At 43.3% G+C, this 27,032-nt stretch overlaps 1 protein-coding gene across 1 annotated transcript in view; it reads right to left on the bottom strand.

Moving 5' to 3' along the window:
- cutlet (chromosome transmission fidelity protein 18 homolog) overlaps window positions 1-27,032 on the bottom strand; it is a 117,650-nt gene that overhangs the window by 45,923 nt on the left and 44,695 nt on the right. The window contains exons 7-14 of the mRNA XM_050196797.3: window positions 25,541-25,573; window positions 22,672-22,769; window positions 21,325-21,448; window positions 13,918-14,033; window positions 10,588-10,681; window positions 9,298-9,396; window positions 9,038-9,165; window positions 6,318-6,383 (exon numbers count right to left, since the gene is read on the bottom strand). Coding sequence (XP_050052754.1) covers window positions 6,318-6,383; window positions 9,038-9,165; window positions 9,298-9,396; window positions 10,588-10,681; window positions 13,918-14,033; window positions 21,325-21,448; window positions 22,672-22,769; window positions 25,541-25,573 — 758 coding nt within the window. The remainder of the gene's footprint in view (window positions 1-6,317; window positions 6,384-9,037; window positions 9,166-9,297; window positions 9,397-10,587; window positions 10,682-13,917; window positions 14,034-21,324; window positions 21,449-22,671; window positions 22,770-25,540; window positions 25,574-27,032) is intronic.

Genomic DNA, 27,032 nt, shown 5'->3' with positions numbered 1-27,032 from the left:
GTGCAGACACTGACGGAAATCGGGCCACATCACGGACATTCGAAGTTTCCGAAACTTTCATGCGGGACTGGCACAAATAGAAGGAGATGTGTTCTACTCCGGTGGCTGCTGAGTATGGCGTGGCTGCGTGCAGCCGCGTGGGCCCTATCACGAAAGCAATCTGCGATGGGGACAGAGTCCACGTGTTTAGGCGCTTCGAGGGCCGATAGCTTCGTGTGTACTGTGTTCTCGTCGCTTGGTTTGCGTTGAAGCAAGAGGCAGCACGAAGGTCAATTCGCTTGCTTCTGCTACAGGACTTCCTCACTCCAGCGTTTTGACAGCAAGTTTCCAAGGTCATCGAGTGAGACGTGTTCATGTTTGCTTGTACGCGCATGACACTGTGCGTGTTAATTTCGTTAATAAATGAATGTTTACAAGTTTACACGGCCGATAAGACTACTATCCTTTCTCGTATAACTGTCCACTAACTTACTATCGCAACTTACTATCGCAGTCGCGAAATTGCGACTTTTTTTGTTCATCGTGTTAAGGTGTTTATTTGATCGGACTAGGAGTAGTGCAGCGGCGACAGTCTAGGTAGAGCACGGACTCCGAGCACAAGCGGCATTCACGAGCGAAAGCACTGAAGAGGATGACCCACTATGTCCTTCCAATCCTTCTCTACAGTTACCCCAAAGAACGAAAAGGGCACCACCCAGCGACCTAACAGCTTGTCACTGTAAGTGGGTCATAGTAAATCTTGAGGCTGTCGACGTTGACAATGTCTTATCCACGACGATGCATGTCCAAAGATGGTTCAACTGGCTCGATCATGAAGTTGATCGGAGATGTGCGTTCAACAACATGGTAGGGGGCCTTCATACTTGGGCAGTAGTTTCGATGAGAGACCAGGTGCAGTGGAAGGGACCCAAAGCCACATAAGCACTGCGGGGAAGAACGTGGGCGCAGAAGTGGTGTCACTGCAAATGCTCTTGTGGTTCTCTTGGTCATTTGAAGTAAAGGCCTGTGCTAGATCACGACATTCTTCGGCATGTCTGGCTGTGGCAGAAACAGGCGCACACTCACATGCATCCGGCTTGTACCGAAGGATTGTGTCGATTGCGTGCGACAGGTGTCGGCCGTACAATAAGAAAAAGGAAGAAAAGCCAGTGGGGCTCTGAGTGGCGGTATTGGACGCGTAGGTTGCGAAGGGCAGAATGGCATTCCAATTTGTGTGGTCGGAGGCTACGTACATTGCGAGCATGTCGCCAAGTGTATGGTGTGGGGTTCTCACCCGTGCTCTTGGGACAAAGGAACGACAACACAGTAGTACAAACAATCACAAGGGCATTTATTGCACCTTTCATAGACTAATGCCTGCTAGCCAAGTTGCTATTCACAAAATATGCCAATGGGCACGCAACAAATTGCGAAAGTCCGACTCACCGCTACCAAACAATGAGCGAATATGTTCGCCCCATGCTGGACACTAATGCCTGGTCGTTCACGTGTACGGTCACGCGAACGGTGGCGCGTTTGAACAATCGTGTTCATCCATTCCGGGGTAGGCCTCGCGAGACCGTCTTGCAGAAGCATGGATTGGTGCACGCGCAAAACGTCCGCGCCGCTTGCCGACCCCGCGCCAAAGAGGAAGAGCCTTCTCTTTTTTGCGCCCAAGTAACACCGCCATTAGGTGGCGTTAGCAGAGCAACACTCGCGCCATCTCTCGTACTACCCTGCAAGCATACCGACCGCCACAGTAAAGCCATGCGGTGAAGCCGGATTACAGGAGACGAGAGCTATGCGAGAAAACAACATATCAGGGGACACGTGAGAGTTGCGCATCCCCACAACGGTTAAAGCATTCTGTGAGGCCATTGGTCTGCGGGTGGTAAGCAGTAATCGTGTGGTGTACAACATGGCACTCTTTGAGGATGGCTTCAACGACTTCCAACAAGAAGACACATCCACGATTGCTGAGCAACTCCTGTGGTGGACCATGACGCAGTATGAATCGGCGAAGCAGGAAGGAGGCAACATCGCACGCTGTAGCCACTGGGAGGGCGGCATTTTCGGTGTATTGTGTGAGGTGGTCAACAGCCACAATGGCCGAGTGGTTACCAGCAGATGTCGGCAGAAGTGGACTATACGAATCGATGGCAATGCGCCCGAATGGCCGGGTAGGGCAAGGTAACGATTGCAGACCGGCTGGCAAGAGGCGCGGTGAAGATTTCCAGCGCTGGCAATCGAGGCACGAGCGAACAAACTTCTGAACGTAGCTGTACATCCCACGCCAGTAGTACCGCTGTTGAATGCGCTGGTAAGTTTGGAATAATCCCGAGTGTGCACACTGATGCCATTGGTGTGGCCTCAGCGCAGTCCTTGCACAATGCAAACACTTTTTTGAATACGTTGTGGCTTATGCAATTCGCACGCTTACGAAAGCTGAGAGTAACTACACCTTGACGGAAAAAGAATGTTTGGCGATCATCTGGGCTCTTACTAAGTTCCAGCCATTTGACGTTGTCACGGACCACCACGCACTTTGTTGGTTGTCGTCACTGAAGGACCCCTCAAGCCGCCTTGTCTGTTGGGCACTTCGCCTGCAGGACTACAATATTCACGTGCTGTACCGTAACGGCCGTCGGCACTCTGACGACGACAACCTCTCACGTTCACTCTTGTTTGACGACAATGCCAGCTGCTCTGTATCCCGGCTTGATTTCTTCCATCAACCTTCACACCATTGCTTCTGAACAGCACAAGGACCATTATATTGCCTCACTGATAGACTTTCTCTCCGATCCATCGGCACAACCAGCCACTCGCGTGTTACGTCGTCAAGCCCACTATTTCGCCATTCATGACGACCTACTCAACCGATACAATTACACCACCGATAGCCGCCAGTGGTTGCCAGTAGTACCCCGCACCTTCACCAAATGTTAAGGTCTTTATTTGATCAGACTAGGAGCAGCGCAGCGGCGACAGTCTAGGCAGAGCATGGACTCCGAGTGCAAGCAGCATTCACGAGCGTAACTGCTGAAGAGGACAACCCACTATATCATTCCAATCCTTCTCTACAATTGCTGAGAGGTGCAGCCGCAGGAACGTTTTGGCAGAGCTCAGGCAAAGCCATGATCTCGTGCTCAATGATTCAGCGGAGCGAAGGCACAAAATGCGAGGACGGCTCCTGCATATGCTGCGGCTGCGCAAAGGTCAGCAATGACAGTTGGCGGGCAAGCTCCTCACGGATGAGTGCCTTAATTTCCTCGAGCAATGCAGACTGGTCCAAAATTGCAGCCAAACCAGTGAGGGGTTCATTGCCTGATGAGGAGCGACGGGTCAATGACTGCTGCCACCGTAACTCTTCGTAGCTCTGGCACAATGTGATGATTTTGGCCACGGACCAAGGATTCTTGGTGAGCGACATGTTGAAGGCGTCGTCTTTGATACCTTTCAGTACATGACTGATCCGCTCAGACTCCGCCACAGTCGAGTTCGCTTTCCTGCATAGGTCCAGGATGTCTTCAATGTAACTGGTAAGTGATTCACTTGGCTGCTGAGAGCGCGCCCGCAAACGCTGCTTAGCACGCAGCTTACGAACAGCGGGGCAACCAAATATATTGACAAGGGCGGTCTTGAAGGCGGACCAGGTCGGGAAGTCTGCTTCGTGGTTGTTATACCATAGGCTGGTGACACCCGCGAGGTAGAACAACACATTGTTCAGTTTGGCTGGTTCGTCCCACTTGTAATGCGCGCTGACACTTTCATGTGTGGTGAGCCAGTCCTCCACATCGGTGTCAGCTGCGCCAGTGAAGATGGCAGGGTCGCGGTGATGAGGTACACCAGGATACGCGGTCAGTGCAGCAGGAGGTGTTTGCTGAGAGGCGTCCTGAGGCACGGTAGATGCCAGGGTATGGGATTGAAGTTCCAGGGTGGGAGGTTTAAGGGCTCAGCACTCTCCACCAAATGTTAAGGTGTTTATTTGATCGGACTAGCAGCAGCACAGCGGCGACAGTCTAGGCAGAGCACGGACTCCGAGCGCGAGCGCCATTCTCAAGCGAAAGTGCTGAAGAGGACGACGCACTAGAAAGCGTTGGAGGACTATTCACTATACTGTTCCAATCCTTCTCTACAATCGCAACTTTAGTGCATTGGGAGTAAATGTTTGTTTTTCCAAATGAGAGAAAGTTGTATTTCTATATGAAAGCATGAGGTGTGTGGTACTGTAAAAGAACTTCTTTTTTTAGTCACGGAAAGCAGGTGCATATTACAATCAAGTAAATAAAGTATTCAAAAGATTGAATATTCAATAAGTCGAATATTAGAGTATTCGCACACCTCTACCGAAAACTCCAGATTTTTGTTTGAGACAGATTGAATTTTCTAACTCTATCAGCAACAGGTCCTTCGGGGATGATGAAAAATTTTTCCTGAACATCCAAAATTATCTCTACATTACAGGTCAGTGTTGTGCCCCATCATTCAAGTATCTCAATGATGTTGGCTAAAAACGTGATGTGGGAACAAAGTACGCCAAGTGACCTTCAATTGTATTGTCGCATAGTGCAGCTTGAGCCCGTCTCACCGCAATGTTCTCATCTACAGCGAAGCTATGTAGAACGGCCTTTGCACAGGCAAGGTGTTTGTGGTAACAATCGGCTGCCTTCGGCCAAGTTCCCCACCGAATGATATCATTATAAACAAAGTAATGTTAGAACAAAATGCGGAAAAGGGCATCTTTAAGCTCTGAAAATACAATAGCAGGCATCAACATCGAAATAGGCATCTATGTATAGGCATAAAAGTGCCATTAAAATGTTTAAAAATTATATTCTGGGGCTTCAAATGCCAAAACCATGATCTGATTATGAGGCACGTGGTAGTGGGGGACTCCAGAAATTATCGAATAAAACAATGTGCACCCAATTGTCACAGCACATGTGCATTCTGCCATTTTGCGCCCATCAGAATGCAGTTGCCGTAGCCGGGTTTCGATCCCGCGACCTCCTGCTTAGCAGCACAACGCCCTAGCCACTAAGTAACCGCAGTGGGTACCATTTAATGTGTTTCTAGACCCATAGTTCATGCTTATATGTTGAACAGGCCCAATAAGGTTGTAAGACAAAAAACTGTCATTTTAGCTAAAGTTCTCGTCTCTAGTCATGAGCCTTCTAAAAGCATTAAGAAGGTACAGAGGTTGAAGACAATGCAGAACATTTGCAATGAGTACTGTCATTTATTTCCCTTGTGCACTGTTATAGCTTAAAGCAGTATAGTTTTCTGTCAATTTAACATCAGTGAATTTCGCCTGCCTTTTAATTCGGTCATGTTCAGAAGCCCTCATTATCACCCACGTGGTGACCACTTTGAGTTGAGTAGGGAGCTTGAGAGGGAAGCAGTGTCAATTGTCTATAAAAACACAATAGCAACACTTCATAAAAGTTAAAAGCTGGACTGTATGGCTTGCTAATGGCTCAACTAATGGTTTTTTTCGAAGTGGTGCGATACCTACAAAGTTGAAAAAATGTGGCATGCTTAGACATAGGCAGAAAGGGCTAATCAAGAGTCAAAATGATGAAGCTATCCAAGCCAGCTGCTCAGCAGACCATCGAACAGCCATTGACTGAAGGCAGTCAAAAATAGAAGTAATTGTGCAGGCAAAGAACAATTATAAAATTTAAAAAAAAATGTATAAAGCCTGCAAGAAACCAACACAGAAAAAAAAATAGACAAAGCGAGAATGGGAGATAGGAACTGAGATGTGATAAAAATTGCCAGCAAGGCACAAATGTCAAAAACTAATAGTCAAGATATTTCACCTTTTCATCAAGAAGACTGACAGGAAGTGTGCTAGCACATGCTTGTGAATGGTTTATGCTTTCCAAATTTCACAAGCAAGCTAGTCATGATATTTCTTTACTACGTACATGCCCTTCATCAAAGATAACGAAACAACACATCCTGCAATAACCAATCAGATTACTTACTACTTGCCATTGTTTCTAATAAATTACCCTGCTTGCAGTCTGTCAATTTAGCTCCTGCACATTTCAGCAAATGTGTCCTATTTGTTTCTTTACCTATTATATGTGCTGGAATAATAATTCCTTTATATTTACAGGATCAGTATTTACACATGCCACTCTGAATAGGCGAGGAGGTTGAAACCGATCTTATTTATGAGCCTGTTGTGTAGCGCTCTGTGTGCAATAACATACATACTGCAAAATTTGCCCTAATAAGACAAAACAAAACTATGTGACGATGTTGTAGGTGTAGCTGTTTCTGTGTAGCTGTACACTGTGCAACCCTCAGCTGTGAAAATAAATTACCGCATATCTTCAGGCTTCTTTGCAGCAGTGCTGAACGCATTATCCATATGGTGCCGAAACATTTTCCTGCAGAAAATCAGAAGGTGCGGTTAGTCGATCACACTCCATTTAACTGAGCTAAAGTTTCAATTATGTAACAACGTAAAACATGCATATTTATAAGACTTTTTTTGTACAGACGCAATGGCAGACACAGACACACTATAATACAGTTTGAAAAGACACAGCAGACAAACTTACTTTTAATGTATTAAAATTATCACACACAGCATACTGCCATATGTTCTTCATTATCCTTTTTCTTGTTGACATTCGCTGCTGCCTGTTATCAGTGTTATTCTGCTTTAATGCAATGTAAAATGTGCCTATTCTATTTAAGCATTCATGCTGTTTTATTTTTAATTTTCTAATTCTGCCGTTTCACATGCCAAAACCCCAATATGATTATGAGGCACGGCGTAGTAAGAGACTCCAGATTAATTTTCACCATCTGGGGTTCTTTAACAGGCTCCTCACCGGGTCTGGCCACTTTGAGCTACAAATGCAGTGCATACATTGTGCACTAATGATTGTGTCTGCTAAGTATTACATCACTACGCACCATGGAAAGGGCTTAAATTTTAAACCAAGCGTCATTTGCACTTCTCACGGGTGCCATGCTTCCAGCCGGAGAGTTGACGTCAATCATGCAAATGCGCCTACGTACATGCCTACTACGCCTACGTACAGTGCTGTGCTGTCAGTGTCACAGCACGGCACTGTCAGTGTAACTGTGACTAGTAGTGACACGTGAATTCGAGAATATTCAAGACAAATAATGTTTAAAGAAATAATAAGACATACACCTGCGTGTTTTCATTTTACTTTGTACCACAGAAAGAGAGATGTAATTCCGTTTCATCTGCTTGTTCCCACGTCGTGCAGTCACGCACACAGAGAACAAAACTATGTCATTTTCTACCGTGTTCCTGCACCATGAACATGCTATTTCATTCTCTCGCGCCTGCCTCAGTGCTCATGATCGTGGCACTGAATTATACCATTCATCAAGTGTTCTCGTGCAGAGAGCGCAAAATCATCTGTGGTGCGAAACGAGACAATGCAACAGCTCACGCGCAAGACTGTCATCGAAACCGCACCACTCAGCAAAGATGAGAAAGAGAGAGAGAGAAAGAAGGCAGGGCCTCTGATGTATTCGTCGCACGGTCCTCTGGCTCCGGTATGGGAGAACACAGGGAGGAAATTTTGATTGCAGAGGCTAGACGGGGCAAGTGGAGAGAGTGTCTATGTTGGTGGTGGCACTCGCCTCCTGAAATCATGGGTTCGCAGCACTTCAAATATTTTTATTCCTGCTATTTTTGAACTAATATGAAACATTCTTGCAGTAGAACACTCCTTAGAGGGCACATAACAACTTCTAGTGTATGACAATATTTGCTATATCGCCTGGTGAGGGGACCTTTAGCATGTACCCAATGCACGGTACACAGGTGTTCTTGCATTTCGCACCCATCAAAATACAACCACCGCGGTTGGGATCTTATTCATGCTGTTGTCATTTCATCCATCTATAGCAAGGCAGGCTCGCCAAAATCAGATCACACGTGCACTGCAAACACTGTTGTACATTTTCGAACACATACAAGAACCACTGGCCACTCTCGAACATATGACACATGTATAAATAGCATGTAGCCTTAAACAGTGTCTTGAGATTCAAAAACAGACAACTATGATTGTCACTTTCTTGTGACTTTAAGTACCGCTTTCCAGACACAAGTTCGAAAAGTAAACAGTTTGCTTCTTCTCTTTCACCATTCCTGTCTGTTTTCTCATGAGAGCACCGTCACGGCAACATGAAAATACACGTATATCCTGGCAATTCACATGTTCCTGTCAAGTTTCATACACCCAACACAATGTGTACCAGTACAAATTCAATTTATGCCAAAGACGCAAACTTCAAAAACAGAGCAGTGAAGCCGACTTTATTACAGAGCTGTTAAGCAACGGTGTGCTAAAGTATTTGTAGAGTTTGTGAAGCCCATAATTTTGAATCAAACTCCTTGGTTTTCCCTCTGTTAGCCGATGGAACTAACGGCTCCGTGTCAAGTTTGATTGAGAGTAAAGAGCAGCACACAGCAAAAGCACATGGCTGTTGACACAAGGGCACAATACATGCTTGCAGTGCAGGTGGAACCCCACATACTCACAATTACCCTCATTATGTTTCCAAGTCTATGCTCTGGAGTTTTCAGCAAGGTAGAATAGCCATGCACCACACAATCGTCAGAGCTCAGTCTATGTCAGGAAACCACCCTCTGCCTTCCAAGTTATGCAGGTTGAAGCCATGTATTTAAGTGCACAGTTACAAAAAGTGTTACCTCAAATGAGACTTTTCTGAACGCTAGTAACATATTGCAATGTGTTTCAACTAACACCATAATAGCGCCGATGCCCATGATGTCCCTCTCACCACTGATAACAGTTAATAGGTACTCTCAACATACTTTTCCAAAACCACTGCTTCTAGAGGTTGTTCTGTTCCTCATACACCTACTTTCTGGATTTTCTACAAGACTTGCATAACCTAGGCAATTCCTCTGAGTGGCTTACTGCAGCAGCATCCTGGCTCAGGGGAGGGATGACACTGCAGGAAACTTTTAGGTCTTAAAAACCTTCTCATCAGTAATATAGAAATGAAATGAATAATGCCTCACCGAGCAGCCCGTGGTTTTTGAAACACTTCATGAAGCAGTGATAACAGTCCTTGCTGAATGTCTTTTTGGCCCACATTGACAGTGTTCACATCTGTTAGTGTCAGCTGCTTCTTTCGGCCATGGATGAACTGCAAAGAATATTTTTATCACAAGTTCAAGCTTAAAGCCTCCCATCATGTGCACTTATGCATAGCAGGAAAGATGTCGCAAACAACAGATATGTTGATGTAAAGGTGGTGGTTCAACACTCCTCATTTTACCTGAAGTGTAGAGAGGCAGGAACGCACATCATTTCCTGCCTTCTCACACAGTGCAGACACAGCCGTCTGCTCCCCTTTCATGCGTTCTCTTCGCATCACCTGCAAGAACACAAGACCAGGTTCTAATTCTTGCAAAACCCCAACATTCTCTACCTAACTATACTATGCATGAGGGAAAGATCAGACATGAAACAGCTGAATGAACAGTTAAGCCACTCTGATCCTGAGTGATTACTGATATGCCTACAGTGGGCTGACAACTTCACCTTTCAATTCCTCAGCTACCATGTACTCGTTGGAAAAGTCGGACAAACACACAGCATGAACATGAAATTAGTTGTAATGCAATATGCAGAACACACAAGATGCCTTTACTCTGCATCAGCCAGAGCCCAATCTTGTTATAACTAAGCTGACAAACTGAACTCAAACTTGAACCAAAAACTATACCCAAACCAACATTCTTGCCAGAAACTAGTCTGAACCTAAAATTGTATTTTTGAAACATGCCTGAACCTGAACAAGCTTGAACTAAAAAAATTATAAGTGTTACTGGTTTGGAACGAAACAGTTCAAACATGACTAGTGATGCAAAGCCAAAAAAGCATTAGGCTAAATAAAAGAGCTTTTCTTCCCCAGTCAGCCCATCCCACTAGCAGCCCATTATGAGTCACAATACGGTTCATATGTGTGAGTTCGGATGCATGCTGCACATATGCCAAATTATTCTTTCCAATAAAATACTTGCATGCCCTGACTAATCACTGATAGCCTGTGTGCTTCCTATCAGGTCAAAACATGGAAACTTGAGGATCAAGCGCACTGTGATCAATCAGTCCAAAAATCATCAGAGCTCTTTATTTCCCTGAAGCAAAACTGAAGTGGAACGAAATCAAAGAGCATGGGCCCAGAACCTTAACAAAACAAAATTATTGTTGGTTTTATTGTATGTGTGTTCACCACCCCCGTTACGACAAGCCCAACTCCCAACTTGGCCAATTGAGTCATGTAACTTTAAGAATACACATGTTATTAGCCATGGTACTTCACAATACAGACAATAAATAGCATGTAAACATTGCACAAGATTTGAGCACAATTAACAAGCAACACATATGCGTGGATATTAACACAGCACAATCTCACTCATCTCAGACTAGCTCTTGCACATTTGCCATCATATACTACAAGGAAGAAATCAGTAACATACCCAACCAGAGCATCTCACTTATTTCAGGTTACCTTTTTGTACCATTTCAATAAAGCGAAGGAATGCAGTTTTCTTAATACCTCCAACAGCCGAGTACAAAGGCGACCCTTCTGCGTAGATGGGAAGTGCAGCATCAATGCAACTTGACGCAATGGCCGCAGGGCTGGAACATACCTGCATAGAAATGCAGTTTTAGTCTGTCAGTATTGATATTCTGTAGCAGAAGCACCATATGAAGCCTGGACCTTTTGGACTCTGTAGCCATACTTTGCACAGATACAGCCCATGCGACACCACAGTGGGCAAATCCATCATCACCACCGCTTATGCCTAAGTGCAGAAAGAATACTGCAATATTCTGAAACATATTTATCAACTCCTGATGCTTACAGCCTGTCAAGACTTTACTATATGCAGAAAGTATTATAGATTGTGTCAGAAAACTTAGCCAGCATCACTAGTGCACCTAATAAGTATGGACATACAAAGCAGTCTAAAGCACACAAAGCTAGAAGTGGCATCAGAAAAACGAAAGTCATCAGCAAATGCCACAGCAACAATTAGTCTTGCTATAACATATGAGTGATGAGTGTGAAATGTAATGAAAAACACCACCAGCTCAGTCAAGTGCAATTAACCCTTTCAGGGTTAATGACGTAAATATATGGCGGCGCGAACAAGTCCAAAATGGTCGATGCCGTATATTTATGGCGTTGTCTGTACGTCTAAAAAGCGTGCCAATTTCCACCCTTTTTCTTTTCTGTTATGTGCTACCACTATGTGGCAATACAAGGAATTTTTTTCGTGCGCCTCCCTCTCTCGGTTTTTGTTGCATGGTTTGTTTTAGAGATATGCTCCTGCGCGTCTATATACTACCGCTGACACAGTGGCGCGCGTGCGGGCGGCGGTTTGGGTTTTGTTCCGTGGGCGGTTTCGGCTTCTTGCACTTGCAAAACCGATGGCTGTCTCATTACTAATCACTCAAAGGGCGACCTCTTGTTTCTCGCTCGTTTAGTGCTCACAGGGGTGATCATAGGAAGGATGCCACCGTGCATGTTTATTTATTTACTTATTTAATTTTTTTTTTTGAGACTCGCATTATCTAATTGCATCTGGTTGTCGATAAGATGAAGATTAGCTGAAGTTTGTCACATGTTTTGCTTTTTTGACGGGCACAGAATCAGACAGTTTTCTTGAGTGTACCCACCTAAGGAGCTCGATTACGCTATGGACGTAAATATTAGTGTAAGAGCAGGAATATTTAAGACTTGTGAAATATTCTCATGTGCACATATTCTAAGCCTTGAACTATAACAATGCATCAAATTTTTAATTCTTATAAGTTTATTTCCTTTTGTATTGTTGCTATTCATGAATGAAGAGTACATACATACCAATGCAAAATATTTTTTCTCACTTTACGGTCACCCTAGATAAAACTAAGGTAAATTATTTTTTAAATAAGTCCATAAGAAGAATTAGAATCTGCAATTTAAAATATCGAACCTGGGCGGTCGCCTATGGCAAAAAAAATCGACCCTCAAAGGGTTAAAGGCATAGAAACAATCAAGTCATGTCAACAGGACTGTTTTATCTGCATGAGCATCTTCAGTGCGTCACAGAGTGTCATGAGGTGCCCATCTATCGGCCATGCCAATGCAGTGTCCCTAGGTGCAGTGTGCCTGGCACCAATTAAACATCTAAGGCAGGACACATCACACAGCTAAGTGGCCTTGTGCTGCATAAAAGACAGCTTATTGAACACTTTGTAGTGAGCAGAGGATAAAAGATTTCAAGAAGTTGCAATTAGGCATCCTTGTTAATTCACCTTTTGATTCATCACTTATCACTTATAAAGTCGTGAAAGACTGGGTGCCTAGGGTTAGGCGGTGAAATAAGGGGCCAGCTAAAGGTTTTGAGCACATCAGCAGACCATAATGAAAGGGACAAACAGAGAGAGATGTAGACAAAGCTCAACATGTGGAGTGGGCTCAGGAGACTGGGGGACCAATTGGGAAGGCAACCAAAGATATGTATTGTAGGTGATGCTCAGAATCTACTGTTGGTGATAATAGTAGATACAAAACTTTTCAGCAACCAGTGTTGCAGACTACACAGCAGTCAATGTGTCAGTAATAGACATTTCAATAGCCCGTGACAGGTTGAATGAAAATCCACAAATTTGCAACATTGGTCACATTCAACAGGTTGTTCAAGAGAAGCTTCAATCAACAGGAGGTTCAACAGAAACTTGTAACTTGTCGGTATTTTTGCATCCTAAACCAATGCAGGTACTGTGCAATGCCGGTATGCTGTGGTAAAGGACTACAAATTAATTTTGACCCCCACGGGTTTCCTTAATGTGTACCCAAATGTAAAAATGTGAGAGTTCTAGCACTTCACGTAAAATAAAAAATATAGCCCTCCACCTTTGGTAGAATTCTGTGTAAAGAAATTTTAAGGGCTATGCAAGCATCATGGAAGATATTGCGAAAGAACTGTACAGTATATAATGTCATAATACAGGGAGAATATTTTACAGCTTATAAGATTATAGAGTGCAGCTGAATTCCTTCAATTTGACCTGAACAGGACATGGAATTATGCAAAAGTTGAAGTAAAGGGTGCTTACAAAATTTTTATTTAAACTAAGCATTTATTCATTTGCAGTAAATACAATGGTGGCCTGCACACTTGGCGACAGGGACTGTATATGTGATCTTGCAAAACAAGTGCACTCTAATGTATTTTGTTAACCTTCTCATAATGGCTGAAGAACCATATACGTACCACTAGATGATTATCTGCTTTTACTTCAGGTGCATCAGTCAAGAGTGCAAAGGAGAATGAGGACAAATGTTTGAAGGAGGGCAAGAGAGATACGGAGGAAAAAGGGCTCTGTTGCCCATGCGATGCGCACGTGTTGGTCGCTGTGGCAGTCAGTTCCTCGAAAAATTGGTCTACATGCGTAGTTGATCTACTGCACATAACTACTGCACCATCAGTTCATGTGATGGCAGGGTAGTCTTGCAGCAGCCGGATTTTAACAAAGGCGCAATGTAAGAATGCCTGTGTAAGTCAATTCAGGTGCATGTTAAAGAACCCAAATCATCGAAGTTAATCCTCAAATCTCCAACTATGACTTCTCTCACAGCCCCGATGTTGCTTTGAATGTTAAACCTAGTTATTCACTCTATTAATCAATCATAGATTCCAAGTGTTAATCCAGTTGTATGTTGAATGCCATCAATTGTTTGCGTTTGAGGTTCAAAAGATTTCAAATTAGCAAGCTCTTTCATGCAATTTAATAAGCAGGCATCTATCTGTCAGGGCACCTGTCGAGGCACTCCTCGGGGCCGAATTAAGTGAAAGATCAAATTAACCAAGGAAGTATGCTTTATCATGCTTACAATTCATTGCAGATACAAATGATGGGTCTAAGAAGCAGGCTTCCATCTTTCTTTTTCTTCTTTCCTGTGGGCTGGCCAGTGCTTTTGATCATGTTGACAAGTACATTGATAGAAGCCTGGTGCATGTAACAAACAAACAAAAAGAAAAAGCAAGCATGACTTAAATTTAGTGCTTTCACACAAACCATAAAAAGCAATAGATTCTCCATTTTTTAACCCTCCTACCATTCAACACATAATAATCACAATAATCTGGTGCAATGGGCTACAATGACTACCCTGCCCAACCAGAGTGTCTACCAGGTTGACACCTCTAAATTCCCTGAGTTTTCCAGGTTTTCCCTGGGTGCCATTGCGAAATTCCCCGAGTGACACAAAACTTTGTTTTATGTCAAGATGGGCTGACACCATGTCGCCCAATGCTTTCACTCTCTAGTAAGCATGTTAAAAAATAAAAGAAACTTAATCCAGTTTGAATATTAAGGAGCAATGTTTATTTTATTCAAAAAGAAAACAGAAGGGAGGGGTTAGTCAAATGCACCGTGAATAAAATATATTTGAAAGAAATGGTACAACCTATTGCAAATCAAGTCGAACATTCTCAAATACGAATAAAATGGATATGCATGCAGAAGCAAATATTTTCGAACATGAGCTATTTCTAACAACTAATAGCAAGCTCATTGGCATAAGGCGCAAACTTTGTCACAAGTGAGATTCTCTATCAACAGCTGGTAAGTCATCCTCAATTGTCCTGACATATGCTGAAGCAAGATAGCAAAGTGGGCGAGTTGGTTAGGATTCATTGTACTTTTGGTAACAGTGCAAGGGGACACAGACAAAAGGAAGAAACACGACAACACGACAACACAGCCACCCGTGTTGTCGTGTTTTTGTTTTTTGTCTGTGTCCCTTTGCGCTGTTACCAAGAGCACAATGTGCCCTCACATACTCTCAGCCCACGCACAATGCCTCAGTGTTGCATTTCACTACTTTAAAGAGTTTATTTTGGCTTAGATAGAGGGACACCTGCATCTCGGCTTCAGCCAACACTTTGTTTTTTGAGCTCAAGCTCCTTCAAAGAAGTGGCTGCATGTTTCCTTTCCCGTTCATTCCTCAATGCGTAGGTTCTTCCTGTTCTCGTCCTCCTTCTGCCGCACGTTCGCTCCACGGACCATTTGAAGCATTCTCTTGGTAAGTTGTACAGTCAACGTCCCACTTTTCAGACTCCCTAGGGGCCGCGAAAACACCCGAAAAATTGGGCAGTTTGAAAAAATGAATGCATATCTGTCATTGCCAAGGCCTTCAAGACCTGCCAGTACACCTATTAGGCATATCGGTGCTCGTACTGTGACAGGAGATGGCGGGTGCACGCGTGTATAATTAAGGAATACATAATGTGTACCGTGACAATTGCCCCTTCACACGCTTGTTTCCCCGCAATACTTTTGCGTATGCTTCACCGCGTAACATTTCTGTATTAAGGCAAAGCTGACCTTCGGAACCCGTCTTATGCAACGCGCCGTGCTTTCCGAGCTTTGAAGCCAATCGCAAGGACCACAAAGGCGGAGTCGGTGCCATTGCTGACATCGAGAACAGCAAGAAGTTTAATAGCGAACGCCAAAGCAGCTAGGCCTAGGGTTGCGGCGTTAATGGCTACGGCTGCCAGCGGATCTGCGTGTGAGAGCGCCGGTTCGAGGTGACGAGGTTATCAAAATGGCGGCGGTGGTGGCTTTGGTTAATGCCGTTTCGAGCCTGCGGTCACGGCAAAAAGTTCAGAAAATCGGACCACGAAAGGTTCTTGCGTCCAAAATTCAGACGTTCCTATACATTGACTCTATGGGATATGTGGTGGTGCCGCGAAGCCGTCCGACTTGTCAGGCGTCTGGAAAGTCGGTTGCTGACTGTACACTGGTAACTCCTCCAGCCGACGACACGGTGTCAAGGACGATTTGTTACGATTCCTCTGTATGACCCGAGCCAGCATTACCGCGACTTTCGTTGCCTTTCAATAAAGATACAGCTAATTTTCCCTGATAGAAGCACAAATTCCCTGAGTTTTCCCTGAGTATTTCCAGACTATTCAAAATCCCTGAGAATTCCCGGTTTTCCCGGTTAGGAGACACCCAGCCAACTGAAGCAAAAACAGGTATGTTTTAAGAGACATACAGAGCCACCACAGATTATCAGTGGGCAGTGATTTCACAGACTACAACACACAACAAAGTGCTGCACTGATTAAAGGATGCCTTCTTCCCATGGCTGCCAGGTTCCCTATGACAGTGGACAGTGCCTTTTGGTGTGTGCAGAATCACTGCGGGCCAGAAAGGATCATGCTTGGGTAATGCAGTGGTGACACAATACAACACTAATCGAATAGTAGAAGAGCTGCAAGTTGGGTGAGTGAGACTGAAATTATCTTGAAACAAAAACATAAAGAACAAGAACATGAAAGCAAAGACAGACATGACACAACTAAGTTGTGAGAAGCACTGTGACCCGTCTGTCATTGCTTCATGCTTTTTTTCCAAGACCAACAGGTGCCTTTGTCACATGGCTGCTATCTTATCTGTATACACCTTACAGCTCATGCTCAAACAGCAACACAAGCAACAATTGGTATCCTCATCAGCCTTTGAATTGACTGAAAAACAAAGCTTATGCCATGTCAAATGATGTGAAAAAGGAAACAGCTGCATTTTGCTCCCAACTATAATAGCCTTTGCTGAAGCAGCTACAAGCAGGGGGAAAAAGCAAACAGCATAGATACCATGGCAGCATGTGCTAAAAGATGTGAACACTTGTCTCATGAGCATTTCTTTGCACTTGCATGCATATACTTTAATTCAAAAATTACTAGTGGCAACTCTGGTGCTGCAAACTCTGTCACTGTAGTTAATGCAAATCCATTTACTACCTATAATTCCCATGATGGCTCAACTGCCAGCCCCCACAGACACAAGTGCCTGGTTTCCCATTAGTAATTTTTGCAATAAACTCTATGTGCACAGGCATGCCAAGTTATTAAGTTCTGCCATAGTGTTAGAGGAAGCGGAGAGGAAGTTAATCTGTGAGCACCTATTTCAGTTACTTTGGTGAACTGACTCAGTTCATTTTTGCATCACACAACCTTCAGATAAGAAAATTTCTGCCGTTCACAAGATTCATACTTCATTATCAAGATTATGTCACAGTGAGTTTAGCATAGTTTTCCATGTAAACGTGGTCGACTGTTTAATGCTGGCACAAAATTCTTCTGCTCTAACAGGACAAATTAGTCACTTTCTACAGTTTAAGCCACCACACGATAAACAAACTAATCTTGATGCAATTTTTTTAGCTATATATATAAAGCAGGTCACACAGAGACAAGGGAGTAAAAAAAAAAAACGTCATCTCAGCAACACAGCCTGCTAAGGATAAGCCACAAAATACCATTTCTTTATAAATATGTAGGAGCAGGTAACAAATGAGTGATGTATTAGCTAAAATTACTAGGCAACATCAAGTGGAAGTAAATAACACATATTTATGCTGCATAGCAGAAGGCAATGCAGACACATGCTTTTTCTACCCGAATGTGTGTGGCCTCCTCCTAGCCAGAAAAATGACCACAAAGAAAAAGTGGTCACTCACATTTCATGGGCACACAAGAAAGAACAAGGTAGCAAAACATCCACGACCTCCCAGATGACCAAGTACATACACTATATTCAGCTGCTTCTGTACTTTTGGTGCAACCTTCATCAAAGCAGTGGACAAAGCAGACTACTTTGTAGCCATGGATGAGTCAACCACCAATTTGCACAGGTGTATGATGCTAACGCACACAGCCGTAGGAAGGACTCATCACCTATTGAACGCAATTTCACGTGTGAGATATCAGCAAGTTTGGTACGGTGGAGATGTTAATTCAAAACACACAAACTATTGCTTCAAAAATTCAGCAGGATGTGTTGGCTGATTGTGAACATTTAACTCCTAAGCTTGAGCTGTAACCATTCAGGCCGCTGCTTCTTAGCCCACTGGAAACAAACCATGGTGGTCAGCTCTTTTCAGTATGTGAAGTTGCACCATGCATACTATATTGTGGCATACATTTGTTTCATATTCATGGTTTACAACAAATAATATTCAAATCTTAAGTACACTGAGGAAAAAAGAAAGAAAAACAACCTTTCAGAACAAGGTTTCTTCTGTATTTAGGGTGAATATGGATGGTATAAACTATGACACGTAATATTTTTTAATCACAATAGTGTGTGCTAAATTCTCCCAGAATAAATTTTTTTAGAAAGAACTTGGGAGTTAAAGGGTAGAAAAAAAACATATGAAGATACAGACAATTAGGCCAAGGAAAGTATAGGAGAGATTAACTGCATTTTTAATTGAAACGAAGAAATAATAAGATAAAGGGAAATGAAAGTGGGAAGAAAGACAACTAGACAACTTGAAGAAATGGCCATAATGAGTAAAAATACACAAATATGACACATTCTTCTGGTATTCACACATTGTGGTTTTGAGAATTCTTGATCTGCTTTTTACAACCTTTGTCCATAAAGTTTCAAGACTGATTTATTATCTTCTCTAGAAATGATTCCCCAAAACAAATGTTGGTGCATATGTGTAGCGCCATCTTTTTGGGCTAACCTGAGCTATTTATGTTAATTGCTGTGGCAGCTGCTAGATGGCGCTACATGTAGAAAAATACGTTGTCACTAGTCGTCTGTGCATTATACTGTGAGTGAATGTGGAGAGATGGACATCCACCTCGAACAGCGTGTAAACATAAAATTCTGGGTGAAGCTTGGCAAGACAGCCACACAGACGTATCAGCTCCTTCGTGACGCTTACGGCAACGAGACATTATTGCGGGCGCGAGTTTTCGAGTGGCACAAGAGGTTTGTTTCGGGGAGAACGTCGGTGGAAGACGACACGAGGCAGGGGCACCCAGCAACCTCACGGAATGAAAATAACGTAAGTCAGATCAGGGAGATCGTACAGCAAGACTGCACCATTACAGTCTCCATGCTATCAGATGCTCTCGACATTAGTAAGACAACATGCCACCAAATTTTGCGTGAGAACATGGGGAAACGAAAGCTGAATGCCAGACTTGTGCCGCACTCCCTCACACAGGACCAGAAGGACACGCGGGCATCAGTGAGCACTGATTTGCTCTCCGAGGCAGAGAAGGATGCTGCATTCATTGACAGCCTCATTGCTGAAGACAAAACATGGTGTTTTCAATACAATCCTCAAACAAAGAGGCAGAGCACCGAATGGCGGTCCACAAGCTCTCCGTCGTCGAGAAAGGTGCGGCGACAGAAGACCAAAACAAAGACGATGCTGATAGCTTTTTTAGATGCCAGAGGTGTCATACACCATGAGTGCGTCCCACAAGGGCAGACAGTGAATCAGGAGTTTTATATCCGCGTGCTCCAACACATGCGTGATGCACTGCGACGCCGTCGCCCTGACTTATGGGCATCTGGACAATGGAGCCTTCTCCACGATAACGCAAGGCCGCACACTGCTCTCAGCGTGGCAAAATTTCTCGCCAAGCACAGCATTACTGTACTTCCCCATCCGCCATACTCGCATGGCCTCTCCCCATGCGATTTTTTCCTGTTTCCTCATGTGAAGAGAGCCCTAAAAGGTCGCTGGATGGGGAGTGTGGAGGCCATTCAAGACGCCACGACAAAGGAGCTGACAGCCCTGCCAAAGGAGCGTTTTCCAACTGTTTCCAAGACCTCAAGAAGCGTTGGAAGCTATGTATAGACTGCAAGGGAGACTATTTCGAAGGGGTGCTGCACAAATGATTTCAATGTTAAACACATTTTTTTTTTAATGGACTCAGTCTCGGAACACTACGGACAAAGGTTGTATTCACTCAGTTTAAATTTTTAGCTATTTAACACTTCGTATATTTCTTTTCTGATGTGTTTTATGTATCTTCATGTAGTACATTAACTGCCTTTCTTGTTAACTATGCATTTTCCTAACGTATGGATTTATGCCTACATTGTTGCCTGCATTTATGCCTGTGTTTATGCTTGTGTTTATGCTTGTATTGTTGATAAGCTTTGTATATTTTTCGAACTTACTTTACTGCTTTTTGCACTGCCATACTATTGTACTAGCTCTCCTTATGCATGATATAGAGACCTGTAGGTACAGGTAAACCTTGACATAACAAACTTCAATTAACAAAATTCTTGACATAACGAAGTATGTAAAATTTTTTAACTTCTTGTCCATAGAACACTATGTATTTATAACCTCTATATAATGAAGTGTGTGCATGCACAACTTCAATATAATGAAATTTTTCTGCCGCCACGAAGGAATACAGAGAAAATAAATGGAAACTTCTGTGGACGCAGATGGTCATATGATTGAATTACATATGGCTACTTGGGGACACACTACTCAAATTGCGTGCCGCACGACCGACTGTCGAAGCGTTATGTTCCCTATAAAACCTCAGTGCGAAACGATCCTATTGCGCTCTATGCACTGTATGGTTCGGGTGTGTGTGAAAGTGTGCTAGGGTGAGTCGAGAAGGATGTTGCTTGATGAATACTGTCTTCCCGGGAGAGCAAAGGGAAAGGGGGAATGGAGTGAGCTCAAAGTAACGCGATAAAGTGCACATAATTAGAGGGGGCGGGGTTATAGGGAAAGGGGGGCAGGTCGCCGCACATTCTTTTCTACCGTGGTCGTGGCTTCGCGTAGCTGTCAGCCCAGCTGAGCGCCTATGCAGGCCACACACCCTATCTTAGAGGTAATCTGCCCATATGCAAAGAGTGGGCATACAGAGATGGCATGAAAACATGCTCTGTGTTCCCACACGTTTAGTACTGGAGGTTGTGTAATCTTGAGTATCAGAGACCCATAGAAGCGAGAAGCAGATGAAGCATGCACTCCCCGCTGCCAGCGCTTTTCGTGATAGAGTTGTCCCACTGCAGGCGACACTATCAGCTGCAGGAGCATTGTATGCGCGAAAGTGTGGTTGGGTTCACTTTGTACGGCCAATGTGAAGATATCATCAACAGGGTGTGAAACCGAATTTTTTTGTCGCCAACTCTCAAATTCAACGAACTGAATTTTTTCTCATTGAAATCTGCTTTTTCCAGTTGCCCGATAATTCTGAAATTCTTGTGGCCCTTTTCCGTGTAAGCAAAATTTATCAGTGACTGTACTTTTTGCATAAAAGGTGAAATTTCGATATAACGAAGTTTCAATATAATGAAGCAAATTGCCAATTCTACCGACTTTATTATACCAAGGTTTATATGTACTTTGAATAAATAAGTAAATTTGCAATGCTAGTGACACTAACGGCTAGCCAGTCAGGCTAGAACCATTCACAAATGGGATGAGAAGTTAAAAGGAGCATCTCACAGGTGGTGCGCCGTCAATCTCATCAATGACAAGGCAGTTTGGTCGTGGGTCCTGTCCTAAGACGGCCTTCATTTGAGTGGCAGTTTCCAGAGTAGTTTTGAACACATCAGGACTTCTGTCATCACTGCAAGGACAGGAATGAGAGCTTTATTACAAGCCTTAAACAACACACTAACTTTATCAGCTAAGCAGCAGAGATGGCAGTCCTGTAAACAGTGACCGTACTACAGATTTCATCTCGTGCAGTATTTGCTTTACAGCGGTAGTGTACATGTTTAAGTCTACATCCCAGAAGTTAAAATGAACTGTGCATGTGTTTTGATTAGTGACCTGTAGCGTTATTATTGCTGCTGCAAGAGCCCTCAAGTATGCAGGCCTACTTTCCATTAGAGTTTAAATTGGTGCAGAAATTCAAACATCAGCTTACATCAATATTGTTTACAGATTATTCAAGGCACGAGACCGATAACAGCTACATAGTTAGACAAGGCCCTAAGCTATATTCAGTCAAAGAGTTTGGTCTCACATGACACTTCTAGTGCCCATGTCCAGGAAATACTGTCCCCCAATATTTTATAATTTAAATACCACAGTAACAGCTGAGTTCAAGGAATTCAAAGCAATAAAAATACTGTTCCATGCTCCTACGCATATCCTTTAATCAGTGCTATTCCTCAACATGGCACATGTATAGCCTTGATCCCAGCTTCAGAAGACGCGAGACGGTGTCAGGGGCCAAACTAACAATGATGCACTTTATTCTTTCCTGCTGTAAGCTGGGCCTACAATTTCAGTCACAATGTTTCTGCACTCACTGCTTCCACCAAAATTGCTGGCTTCTGCTGAAACCGTAGTCTTTCGTTTGCACTTCAGGTCCCTTCCATAGCACAATGTTAAGGAATATTCAAACCTTGATATGGTAAGGCGCGCTACAGACTGTGCTTGACTACTTGATATACGATATATCCAGACCTGGCAAGGGAGAGTGTGACATATTAAATATATGTTCTTTTAACCAGACCCCCCGAAAAATTATACTAGAACACTAGCAAAATGATAACCAAATGCTTGCCATCTACTAGAAAACCATGCATTGCTCTAATAAGCTCACAGCCGACCACCAGTTTATGGGAAGCATGCCACATGTATAGTGTACGATGCAATAAGTACACATATCCATTGGAAACATTTGACACTATCTTCAACACGTGCAAGCATGATATTCCCTTTCCAACTTTGTATTCTCTCATTGCCACAAGATAATCAAAACCTCAGAACAGTAGAGATGCAGAACCACTCCAGTACTACATTAGACTGTTAGGAACTGGAAAATTAAGTGACTCCAACCTGGCATTGAGCTCCACAACATTGTAGCCAGCATGCCTTGCAATGACATGTGCCAGGGTTGTCTTGCCAAGCCCTGGTGGCCCATAAAGAAGAATGACCTATAAAATGCAAATTATGGAAGTCACAGCTTTGAACACTCATCTCATCAAAACATGCTTGTGCGCATAGTATATAAAAAAAATAACACTAAACAAAGTAGAATGTACCAGAGCACCAATAAATTAAACAAGCTTATAGGATGCCACCAATAACAATAACTAAAAAATAGCAAGAAACAATACATGGTCATGAAAGGCTTTTATGCATTTAGTTTGTAATGAAGAGTTAAGAATGCTATCGAATGTTGACTCAGTGGGAAAAAAAATCATGACCTCAAGAGGGAGAGGAAGATTAAGGTCCCGGAACAAATAACAGATGTGACAGTACAGAAAATCGTATAAGCCAATTTTAGAATGAGCTACTCTTCTTAGGCACAAATTTATCTGAAATTAGGCAAGCTGACTGAAAGTGCACTTACTAAATTCTTTCTATGTACTTCCATTTATGCATTACATGTACAACAGCATTGTCACTTATTCTTTTGTGAAACTGTGTGAACCTTACATTGTAAACACTGCTACATACATATTTATATAACTGTCTTTTTTTTTCTTCCCTGGGCATCCATAGTTGCTTTCTAAAAAGGAATCTTATTTGCTGTCTCGCCAGCACCTGCTTCTAAGGGTATAGGGACCTCGTCGAGCTGTCAGTACATCCCCTGCTCCCTGCATTACTATTCTTGGTTCAAAAAGGCAGGCATATAAAACACAGACAATAGAAGAATTGTAACACAAACACCATTTTGTGCCCAAGTTTTGTTTGCCTGCCTTTCCGTACCATGAATCCTTACCAACTTGCTCAGCTTTCTGTTGTTCTGAGCATTTACTTTGTTCAACAATATGTAGACATAAGCTTAGTTGAAAATGAAGATCAAGAAGGAGAGGTATGCTTTAGCATATGAATTTCAACAGGTGGCGTGAGGGAGATCTATCTGAGATGGCTGACATGCACCCTTCATCATTTTCTGCCAACGCGTACTAGCTAGAAACAGGCAACAGGATTTTGTTTCAAGCATGTGACTCACGGTGCTACCATTACTACACAAGGCCTCCTAAGCATAAAGAGCAGCACATTAAACCAAAATGGTGAGCTAACGAATTCAATGCCCTGCTGTCAGATTCATGTAATTAAGAATGATGTAATATGCGAAGACAAAGGTAACCTATAACAACTGGCTTGCAGCCTCAAAGGAACGTGTAAAGAGAAACGTGATGTCTAGCTAGAAAAGTAGATTACACTTTTGCCTGCCCTTAGCATTTGTTGCGCATAAGATGACTTAGCAGTCAAGGAAATTGCAATTAAAGACTGCACTTCCCACATGCATTTCACTTGCCAACAAGTGTGCTGCCAAGATACCTACTCTGTCACTATCTTTATGGCAGTTTTTCTTACAGCCATTGTTACTTTTTCTTTGTTTTCTCATCTCCGCTGATTTTTTTTCCCTTGTGCTTGTACTGCTTAAGGCATGCTTGCTTTTTCCCACCACCAGCTTTCTCTCTCAAGGTTGCATTGCTGTGTGTCTAGACTCGCAGTGGTGCCAGCCTCTGTTCCCATCAATGCTGCCTTGAGGACACTAGTGAACATTGCTCTCTTCGATTTTCTCCATGTGTTTATGATGTTTGTGCATTCCATCTGCTAATGCTCTGTTTTTGTTTGTGAACTGCTGTGCCATGGTTCCAGCAAGTCTTGCTTTGTATGTATACGTTATCACTCCAGTGATTTTTCCTTTCTCCTCCATGGTGCCATCACCAGGTATTCTCTGGGGACAGATGTTTGTGCATGGATTCATGTCTTCCTATGCACACGTTGCAGTGTTGTATGCCAGCTTCGTGCCTCATGTCTGCCATGTGTTATGGGTGGCCAGCTCCCAATCTCAAATGCGATGGCTGCGACACTACTGTTTAGGTTTTTGTTCTTTTCTCACTTACTGATGCTATGTGCTCAATGAAAGGCCCAGATATATTTTTCTAAACTACCTATCTATCAATTCAGCTTGCCATACTGTTCAAATTTAGTGTCACATTTAACAACATAGATCAAAGCATCTCTTACACAATAAGCCACACAATTTCATTAAACAGTTTCACCTTGACATCAGAGTTAAAGAAAAATAAAATGGGAGGCTTATCAAGGTTAAGCCCAGTGGATGCGAAGCATGTTAAGCAACACCCTCGGAGCGTTGTCGTCGAGCCGCATATTGAGCGCGCCGCTTGGCTAGGCGTTCTTCGCGTTCTTCATCGGTTTCCGTAGCACGCTGCAGCCTTCGTTTTGCATTCCTATTATTAACGTCCTTAGCGTTTGGAGGCATGTTGACCGCATACACGCCCGGCGCAAAGACGCTGGCGCGGTTGCGGGCACAGAGACTGACGCGACGGCGGGCGCGCGCCGCTTCATCCCTCGCGTGACGTCACATATCACGTGATGCAGCAATGGTGGCGCCGCCGCCGCGTCGCGCGCGACGGCGCGAACCGAAGCTTGGAGGCCTCCGCCGGGCGACGTCCGACGGCGCGATATGAGGCCCCATCTGCAGCCGGTGTGACGTCATCACGTGACGTCATGTTACGTGACCTACTTGAAGGTCACTTGAAGGTCAATGGTGGCCACCGCCGGGAGGCGACCGACAGCGCGATATGAGACCCCATCTGCAGCCTGTGTGACGTCATCATGTGACGTCATGTCACGTGACCCCACTTCAGGGTCAATGGTGGCCACCGCCGGGCGTCGCGTGAAGGCCCGAAACCTACGTTAATATGCTTCGCATAAAACTTGCCTTCTGCTGGGGTCTTTTATGTTCATCCAATTCCTGCATCAAAAAATAAAGAGAGAGAGAGAGAGAGAGAGAGAGAGAGAGAATCAACAATGAACATCAACAGAAGTGACAGTGTCCACAATTGCCAGTATCCCATGTGCAATACTGTAACATAATATCTATTTCGTATATAATACACATACCACAGTACAGGTGGGCAGCATCAATGTGTAAATTAATATGATGACATAGGTACAAAGGAATTACGACTAAAGTACAGCTAAAGTTTAGCCAAGAAAGGTTCTGATAATTGCTGAAACTAAGAGAACTAAGAAAAATGAAGTCATTTAACTTCAGTGGGTCCCATTGCTTTACATTATACATAAATTTAAGAAACTAAAAACAAAACATAAAAGAAGACACAATGCATCATTGCTGGGATAAAACCTCCAATCTCAGGACATCATATACAGGGATTCATCCCCTTAAAAATAGCGGCAGTTTTCATCCCCTTCAACTTTGTTGATATTTACGTCTATACGTATATGTAACCCAGCCTTGAGACAGTGAGCTAATACCGCTTCTGGCTACAGTTGTTTTGTTGATGTGGAACATCCTATTAAACTGCAGGCACCCCATGAAGTACGGTCCTAAAAACAGATATAGGCAGCTATAGCATTTTTTGATACCTGATCAATCTCGATTTGCTGTCTTACTTTATCGCCAATCTAAAAAAAAATTATAAATAATATCTTTCCACAGTTAAATAGTAACACCCTCAAGATTTCTTTTAGTTTCAGTGAATAGAGGTCTCTTTTCTAGCTTTTAACTCTGAGTGTTGCCTACAGGCAACACACAAGAAAAATATTTTGTTCTTGCCGAGTTTCAGTTTAGTGTACAGAGTTTTTGGCAAAAGGTTTTAGGCCAACAGTGAATGACAGACAACAAGCATCATTTGCTGGATTAGGGCCAGAACAGAGGACGAGAAAGAAGTTTGGAACACAACTTGCTTTCTTTTGAAAGCACTGTCAGAGGAGAAAGCCAGCTGCAAGATCCCCAGCTGCAGTGGTATCACACAGGTAACGCAGAGCAAATGCAATGTACACCTCTGTTTCACATCCAACGAGCACTGTCTGTACAAGCTCTACACGAAGCCATAGGTGTATTGGGGTGAAGCTCACTTCCAGTGTTCTGCCAGGTGTTACTGACCTACTGTGGAAAGTTTCTCCCAGATATTTGTTTTCTTCTAGTTGAATACCCTTATTCACTGTGTATTGCCCATTTTGATGAAAAATTAAACATTTCCTTCAGGTATTTTTATATGTCGTCCTAAAAGAATGTCCAGCCATTTTACAAATGAAAACGAATGACATTGAAAGAAAGCAAGTGCCCACTTTTGCTCCTTAAGTTGTATCAGCAATAACACAATCATCTAATTAATTTTCAATTAATTATCAAACCTCACAATTTTTTGAAAATCCCACGTGGAGAACAGAATTTGCTGGCCAGAGCA

This window comes from Dermacentor andersoni, chromosome 1, assembly GCF_023375885.2.
Source record: "Dermacentor andersoni chromosome 1, qqDerAnde1_hic_scaffold, whole genome shotgun sequence".
NCBI lineage: Eukaryota > Metazoa > Arthropoda > Arachnida > Ixodida > Ixodidae > Dermacentor > Dermacentor andersoni.
The sequence above is the reverse complement of the archived record's forward strand: the minus strand, read 5'-3'. Positions and strand labels throughout refer to the sequence as shown.